Genomic DNA, 8,033 nt, shown 5'->3' with positions numbered 1-8,033 from the left:
TAAATCGATTTTATTTAAACAAAAGTACAAAAAAACGGCGCCGACCGTCTGCGCCCACCCCCCAAAATTTCCTGTACAACCTCCCCGCCCCCTCCCCCAAAAATTCATGTACAGACCCCTCCCCAAAATAAAATATCTACAGACCCTTCCCCACCCAAAAGCCCCCTCCCCAAAAAACAAAAAAAAATCAATGTACAACCGGCCCTATGTACACCCCTATGTACAATGTACAGCATGTACAGCTTTTGGGGAGGGGGTTTCCCACCCCCTCCCCAAATTTTGGGTGGTGGGGGGGGGGGGTCCCCAAAAATTCCCTTGAAGATTTTTATACAGCCCCCTCCCCAAATTAAAAACCCCGCCCTCCTCCCCCTCCTCAATTTAACCCCATTTACATCTACAGCATTTACACATCCCCGAAACGAGGCGAAATTTGGGGGGGGGTCCTCCCCCCTCCCCTCCCCCCAAAAATAATTCGGGGGGTGGTCCTGACCCCTCCCCCCGGCATTAATTTGGGGAGGGGTCTCACCTCATATCCCCCCCCCTCAATTTACAGCATTTACAGACATTTTTTTTGTTATTTTTTTTGAGGGGGTTTTTTTCCCCCACCCCCCCCCCCTTTCCTGCCCCGATTTTGGGCTGATCCAACCCAATTTTGGGGACCCCTCCCCTCTAATTTAAGCCCCCTCCCCTCTAATTTAAGCCCCTCCCCTCTATTTTAAGCCCCTCCCCTCTATTTTAAGCCCCTCCTCCAATTTCAAGCCCCGCCCCGCAATAAATAAATTAAATAAATAATTCCCAGGCTGGACTAAACCAACCCGAATTTGAGGGGGGGGGGGGGAAGGATTTTGTGCTTTGTCCTTTTTTCGATCTCCCCCCCTCCCCCAAATCCTTCCGAGCATCCCCGGGGGGTGTTTCCGGACGTTTCCAGAAGTTTCTGGGCTGCTCCAGGTGTTGTCCAGGTGTTGTCCAGGTGTTTTCCAGGTGTTGTTTTTGGGATCAGTTCCCCCCTCTGGCCGTGAGGGGCGCTGCAGGCCCCGCCCCCAACCAGCGGAAGAGCGGCCACCAGAACAGGCCCCGGGCGCGGCGCTGAGGGAAGAGCGTTAATTAGTTAATTAGTTAATTAACAGCGGGTAATTAACGCCGGAGACACCCATCACGGCACCTCCCACACCCCAACAGTCGGCTCTGGGAATTGGGGGGGGCGAAAAAATGGGATTTTAGGGGGTTTTTTCAGGTGAAAAAATGGGTGTTTTGGTTCATTTTGAGGGGTTTTTTTTGTGGATTTTTGGGAGTTTTTTTGTGGATTTTTGGGAGTTTTTTGGGGGTTTTTGGGGGTTTTTCCTTAAATTTTGTGGGTTTTTAGTGAGTTTTTGGGAATTTCCTTTGGATTTTGGGGGTTTTTAGTGAGTTTTTGGGAATTTCCTCTGGATTTTGGGGGTTTTTCCTTAAATTTTGGGAGTTTTTAGTGAGTTTTTGGGAATTTCCTTTGGATTTTGGGGGTTTTTATGGATTTTTGGGAATTTCCTTTGGATTTGGGGGGTTTTTAGTGAGTTTTTGGGAATTTCCTTTGGATTTTGGGGGTTTTTAGTGATTTTTTGGGAATTTATTTTGGATTTTTGGGGGTTTTTCCTTAAATTTTGGGAGTTTTTAGTGAGTTTTTGGGAATTTCCTTTGGATTTTGGGGGTTTTTATGGATTTTTGGGAATTTCCTTTGGATTTTGGGGGTTTTTATGGATTTTTGGGAATTTCCTTTGGATTTTGGGGGTTCTTAGTGAGTTTTTGGGAATTTCCTCTGGATTTTGGGGGTTTTTAGTGAATTTTTGGGAATTTCCTCTGGATTTTGGGGGTTTTTCCTTAAATTTTGGGGGTTTTTAGTGAGTTTTTGGGAATTTCCTTTGGATTTTGGGGGTTTTTATGGATTTTTGGGAATTTCCTCTGGATTTTGGGGGTTTTTCCTTAAATTTTGGGGGTTTTTAGTGAGTTTTTGGGAATTTCCTTTGGATTTTGGGAGTTTTTAGTAATTTTTTGGGAATTTCCTTTGGATTTTGGGGGTTTTTAGTGAATTTTTGGGAATTTCCTTTGGTTTTTGGGGGTTTTTAGTGAATTTTTGGGAATTTCCTTTGGATTTTGGGGGTTTTTCCTTAAATTTTGGGAGTTTTTAGTGAGTTTTTGGGAATTTCCTCTGGATTTTGGGATTTATCCTTAAATTTTGGGGGTTTTTAGTGAATTTTTTGGATGTTATTTAAATTTTTGGGAGTTTTCCCTTAAATTTTGGGGTTTTTTAGTGAATTTTTTGGGAATTTCCTCTGAATTTTGAGGGATTTCCTTAAATTCTGGGGTTTTTTCCTCAAATTCCAGCCCTGGTAGTGGGGGTTGGAAAAATGAGGGGAAAAAATGGGATTTTGAGGATTATTCCAGGTTAAAAAATGGGTGTTTTGGTTAATTTTGGGTGTTTTTTATGATTTTTTGGGGAGTTTTTTGTGGATTTGGGGGATTTTTCCTTAAATTTTGGGTGGGTTTAGTGATTTTTTGGGAATTTCCTCTGGATTTTGGGTGTTTTTAGTGGATTTTTGGGATCTTATTTAAGCTTTTGGGAGTTTTTCCTTAAATTTTTGGTGTTTTTAGGGAATTTTTGGGGATTTCCTTTGGATTTTGGGGGTTTTTCCTTAATTTTTGGGGTGTTTTTAGTGAATTTTGGGTTTTTCCCGTGGATTTTGGGAGCCCCCAACCCCAAAAAAAGCCAGAAAACACCTGGAGCAACACCTGGAATGGGCTGGGGGTGGGAATTTGGGGGAAAAAACCCCTCAAATTCCAATTTTCCCCCCAAAAATTCCACTTTCCCCCCAAAAATTCCACTTTTCCTGCCAAATTCCAAATTTTCCCGGCAAAAATTCCACTTTTCCCGCCAAAATTCCAACTTTTCCCTTCCAAAATTCCAACTTTTCCCCTCAAAATTCAACTTTTTCCCCCTCAAAATTCCATTTTCCCAAAATTCCCCCTTTTTTCCCTTCAAATTCCAACTTTTCTCGCCCAAAATTCCCCCTTTTTTACCAAAATTCCAACTTTTCCCCCAAAATTCCAACTTTTCCCCCCAAAATTCCCCCTTTTTCCCCCCAAAATTCAACTTTTCTCCCCAAAATTTCACTTTTCTCCCCCAAATTCCCCCTTTTTTCCCAAAATTCCAACTTTTTCCCCTTCAAATTCCAACTTTTCCCCTCAAAATTCAACTTTTTGCCCCCAAAATTCAACTTTTCCACCCCAAAATTCCAATTTTCCCCTCTCAAAATTCCACTTTCCCCCCCAAATTCCCCCTTTTTTCACAAAATTCCCTCTTTTTACCCCAAAATTCCACTTTTCCCCCCAAAATTCCCTTTTCTCGCCCAAAATTCCCCCTTTTTTCCCAAAATTCCAACTTTTTCCCCCAAAATTCCAACTTTTGCCCCAAAAAATTCCACTTTTTTTTCCCAAAATTCACCTTTTTCCCCTCAAAATTCCCCCTTTTTTCCCAAAATTCCAACTTTTTCCCCTTCAAATTCCAACTTTTCCCCTCAAAATTCAACTTTTTGCCCCCAAAATTCAACTTTTCCACCCCAAAATTCCAATTTTCCCCTCTCAAAATTCCACTTTCCCCCCCAAATTCCCCCTTTTTTCACAAAATTCCCCCTTTTTACCCCAAAATTCCACTTTTCCCCCCAAAATTCCCTTTTCTCGCCCAAAATTCCCCCTTTTTTCCCAAAATTCCAACTTTTTCCCCCAAAATTCCAACTTTTGCCCCAAAAAATTCCACTTTTTTTTCCCAAAATTCACCTTTTTCCCCTCAAAATTCCCCCTTTTTTCCCAAAATTCAACTTTTCCCCCCAAAATTCCCCCTTTTTTCCCAAATTCCAACTTTTTCCCCCAAAAAATTCCACTTTTTCTTCCCAAAATTCACCTTTTTCCCCTCAAAATTCCCCCTTTTTTCCCAAAATTCAACTTTTCCCCCCAAAATTCCAACTTTTCCCCTCTCAAAATTCCACTTTTTTTTCCCAAAATTCAACTTTTTCCCCCCAAAATTCCACTTAAATTCCGGGATCTTCCCCGAGCCCCCTCCCCAAATTCTTCCACTGGAATTTTGGGATCTTTCCCCGAGCCCCCTCCCCAAATTTCCCGGTTGAATTCCGGGATATTCCCCCGAGCCCCCTCCCCAAATTTCCGGGTTGAATTCTGGGATCTTTTCCCGAGCCCCCTCCCCAAATTGGGATATCCCCCGAGCCCCCTCCCCAAATTTCCGGGTTGAATTTTGGGATATTCCCCGAGCCCCCTCCCCAAATTTCCCATTTTAACTCTGGGATATTCCCGAGCCCCCTCCCCAAATTTCCTGTTTTAATTCCAGGATCTTTCCTCGAGCCCCCTCCCCAAATTGGGATCTTCCCCGAGCCCCCTCCCCAAATTTCCCATTTTAACTCTGGGATTTTTCCCAGCCCCCTCCCCAAATTTCCTGGTTGAATTCCGGGATCTTTTCCCGAGCCCCCTCCCCAAATTTCCCGGTTGAATTTTGGGATATTCCCCGAGCCCCCTCCCCAAATTTCCCATTTTAACTCTGGGATTTTTCCCAGCCCCCTCCCCAAATTTCCCGGTTGAATTCTGGATCTTTCCCCGAGCCCCCTCCCCAAATTTCCGGGTTGAATTTTGGGATCTTCCCCCGAGCCCCCTCCCCAAATTGGGGGCTCACCTGTCTCTCGTGGCTGTTTTGGAAGGCGTCCCCCAGGACCCTCAAACGCGCCCCCAAAATCTGCTCGGGGCCGGGGGGGGGCAGGTGCCCGTTGGGGGCAGCCCCCTCCCCAAATTGGGGGGTCCCCTCCTCTCCCGCGTCCTCCGAGGGGCCGAAGTCACCTGGGGGGGGGGGGAGAATTTGGGGAGGGGGCGTTAAATTGGGGAGGGGGTTTCAAAGGACCCCTCCCCAAATTTGGGATCACCCCTCCCCCCCCGGGAATTGGGGACCCCTCCCCAAATTTGGGGTCTGTGATGGGGTTGGGACCCCTCCCCAAATTTGGGGTTGGGATTCCCTCCCCCCACGGGAATTGGGGACCCCTCCCCAAATTTGGGGTCTGTGATGGGGTTGGGGACCCCTCCCCCCACAGGGATTGGGGACCCCTCCCCAAATTTGGGGTCTGTGATGGGGTTGGGACCCCTCCCCAAATTTGGGGTCTGTGATGGGGTTCGGACCCCTCCCCCCACAGGAATTGGGGACCCCTCCCCAAATTTGGGGTTGGGGACCCCTCCCCCCACAGGGATTGGGGACCCCTCCCCAAATTTGGGGTCTGTGGTGGGGTTGGGGACCCCTCCCCTAAATTTGGGGACCTCTCCCCATAAACTGAGACCCCTCCCCTAAATTCAGACCCCTCCCCCATAAGTTGGGACCCCTCCCCTAAACTCAGACCCCTCCCCATAAAATGAAACCCCTCCCCCACAAACTGAGACCCCTCCCCATTAATTCAGACCCCTCCCCCATAAACTCAGACCCCTCCCCTAAATTCAGACCCCTCCCCATTAACTGAGACCCCTCCCCTAAATTCAGACCCCTCCCCATTAACTGAGACCCCTCCCCTAAATTCAGACCCCTCCCCATAAACTCAGACCCCTCCCCTAAATTCAGACCCCTCCCCATTAACTGAGACCCCTCCCCATAAACTCAGACCCCTCCCCATAAACTCAGACCCCTCCCCTAAATTCAGACCCCTCCCCCACAAACTCAGACCCCTCCCCTAAATTCAGACCCCTCCCCCACAAACTCAGACCCCTCCCCAAAAACTGAGACCCCTCCCCTAAACTCAGACCCCTCCCCATTAACTGAGACCCCTCCCCTAAATTCAGACCCCTCCCCACAAACTGAGACCCCCTCCCCTAAACTCAGACCCCTCCCCTAAATTCAGACCCCTCCCCACAAACTGAGACCCCTCCCCTAAACTCAGACCCCTCCCCATCATAAACTGGGACCCCTCCTCACAAACTCAGACCCCTCCCCTAAACTGAGACCCCTCCCCATTAACTGAGACCCCTCCTCACAAACTCAGACCCCTCCCCACAAACTGAGACCCCTCCCCCCACAAACTGAGACCCCTCCCCTAAACTGAGACCCCTCCCCTAAACTCAGACCCCTCCTCACAAACTGAGACCCCTCCCCTAAACTGAGACCCCTCCCCATAAACTGAGACCCCTCCCCATCATAAACTGGGACCCCTCCTCACAAACTCAGACCTCTCCTCACAAACTGAGACCCCTCCCCTAAACTCAGACCCCTCCCCTAAACTGAGACCCCTCCCCATAAACTGAGACCCCTCCCCATCATAAACTGGGACCCTCCCCCCCCCCAGCACTCACCTTGCTGCCCCCACCCATAAACCCCCAAAGTGGGGGGGGTCCCGGGGGTCTCCCCGGCTCTGCCGCAGCTCAGCCTCGTGCTGGGGGGGTCCGTCCCTCTTTGGGGGGGGGTCCCGTGCGTGGCTGCGCCCCCCCCGCCCCCCCCGCAGGCGGGGTGCGAGGGGAGGGGGGCTGGGGGCTCCCCGAGGGTCCCTTCCCGCAGCGGTCTGGCCATCGCTCGCCCGGGGGGGCTCTGCGGGGGGGGGGGTGGGGAGGGTCCATTTTGGGTGGGTGGGCTTCAGTTTTGAAATGGGGGGGGGGGGGTGTCTGTGTGAGCCGCCCCCCCCCCATAAATCTCGCTGTCGGCCGCCAGGGGGCGCGCTGGGAGCGGGCGGTGTTTGTAAACAAACCGGGCTGCGACCCCCGCCCCCCCCCCCCAGCGACCCCCGAGCGACCCCCGGCCCTGCCCCCCATTGGGGGAGGGGGGGGGGAGATCAGCCTGGACCGACCCCCCCCCAAAAAAAATCCCCCCCCCTCCTCCTCTTCTTCCTCCCCCTCCCCCTCCCCCCGGCCATGTGTCGCTGTCACCCCCTCCCCTCCCCTCCCCCCCCCCGGGTGTCCCCAAGGCCGCCCCCTCCCCAAATTCCCACAGAGGGGTTGAGACCCCCACGTGTGTGTCCCCCCCCCCCCCTCCCCAACCCAGGACCCCCGGGGTCCACCCCCCCCCCTCACGTTGTGTGACGCCCCCTCCCCAATTTAAGTGACCCCTCCCCCCCCCCCCCCAAACCGCGCGTGTTCCCCCCCCCCCCCCAATTCCCCCTCCCCAAAATCCCAAAGCGCTCCACGCGACCCCCTCCCCATTTTAACGGTGGGGGGGGGGTCTCTCCTCCTCCTCCTCCTTCCTCTCACCCCCTCCCCAAATGCGGGACCCCCTCCTCAAATGCGGGACCCCCTCCCCAAATCTGGGACCCCCTCCCTAAATGCGGGACCGCTCCTCAAACCCGGGACCCCTCCTCAAACCCGGGACCCCTCCTCAAACCCGGGACCCCCCCCCCCCCTAAATCCGGGACCCCTCCTCAAGCCCGGGACCCCCTCCCCAAATCCGGGACGCCCCCTCCCCACTCACGGCAGCCGCATGAACCGCTCGGGACGGGCGCGTTCGGCACCGGCGGCACCGGCTCGGGCTGGCCACGCCCACGCGTGACGTCACCGCCCGCGCGTGACGTCACCGCCCCCCGCCCCGCCCCGGACAAGTTCGGGCTTGTGCGGCCGCCGGAAAAAAAAAAAATAAAAAATAAATAAAAATAAAATAAAAATAAAAATAAAAATAAAAAATTTTTTAAAAAATTTCGAAAAAATTAAGGAAGGGGGTTTAAATTGAGTGGGGGGGTTTTGATTGGGGTGGGGGGGTTTTAATTGGGGTGGGGGGTTTAATTGAGGTGGGGGGTTTAATTGAGGGGGGGTTTTAATTGAGGGGGGGGGTTTAAATTGAGGGGGGTTCCCCCCCCCCCCACTTCCCACTCCCCAAATTGCGATGTCCCGCCTAAAAAAAAAATTGGGAGACCCCCCCCCCCCAAAAAATAATTGTGGAGACCCCAAAATCTTTGCCCAAATTGGGGGGAACCCCCTCCCTTAATTAATTAAAGTGCGACCCCACCCCAAAATTGAGTCGCTCTCCCACCCCCCCCCCCCCA

The 8,033-nt window shown here is 51.6% G+C and overlaps 1 protein-coding gene across 1 annotated transcript; it reads right to left on the bottom strand.

Annotated features, from left to right (window-relative positions):
* Positions 1-916: 916 nt before the first annotated feature.
* Positions 917-7,528, bottom strand: LOC147647401 (uncharacterized). Its single transcript, XM_086872070.1, has 4 exons — positions 7,466-7,528; positions 6,361-6,592; positions 4,712-4,872; positions 917-1,086 (listed from the first exon to the last, which is right to left on the bottom strand). The coding sequence occupies exons 2-4, from the start codon at positions 6,572-6,574 to the stop codon at positions 997-999; spliced, it is 465 nt and encodes a 154-aa protein (XP_086728196.1). The 5' UTR covers positions 6,575-6,592; positions 7,466-7,528; the 3' UTR covers positions 917-996.
* Positions 7,529-8,033: the final 505 nt, after the last annotated feature.

The sequence above is a fragment of the Cyanistes caeruleus genome, chromosome 38 (assembly GCF_971803275.1).
Source record: "Cyanistes caeruleus chromosome 38, bCyaCae1.hap1.1, whole genome shotgun sequence".
Taxonomy (NCBI): domain Eukaryota; kingdom Metazoa; phylum Chordata; class Aves; order Passeriformes; family Paridae; genus Cyanistes; species Cyanistes caeruleus.
The sequence above is the reverse complement of the archived record's forward strand: the minus strand, read 5'-3'. Positions and strand labels throughout refer to the sequence as shown.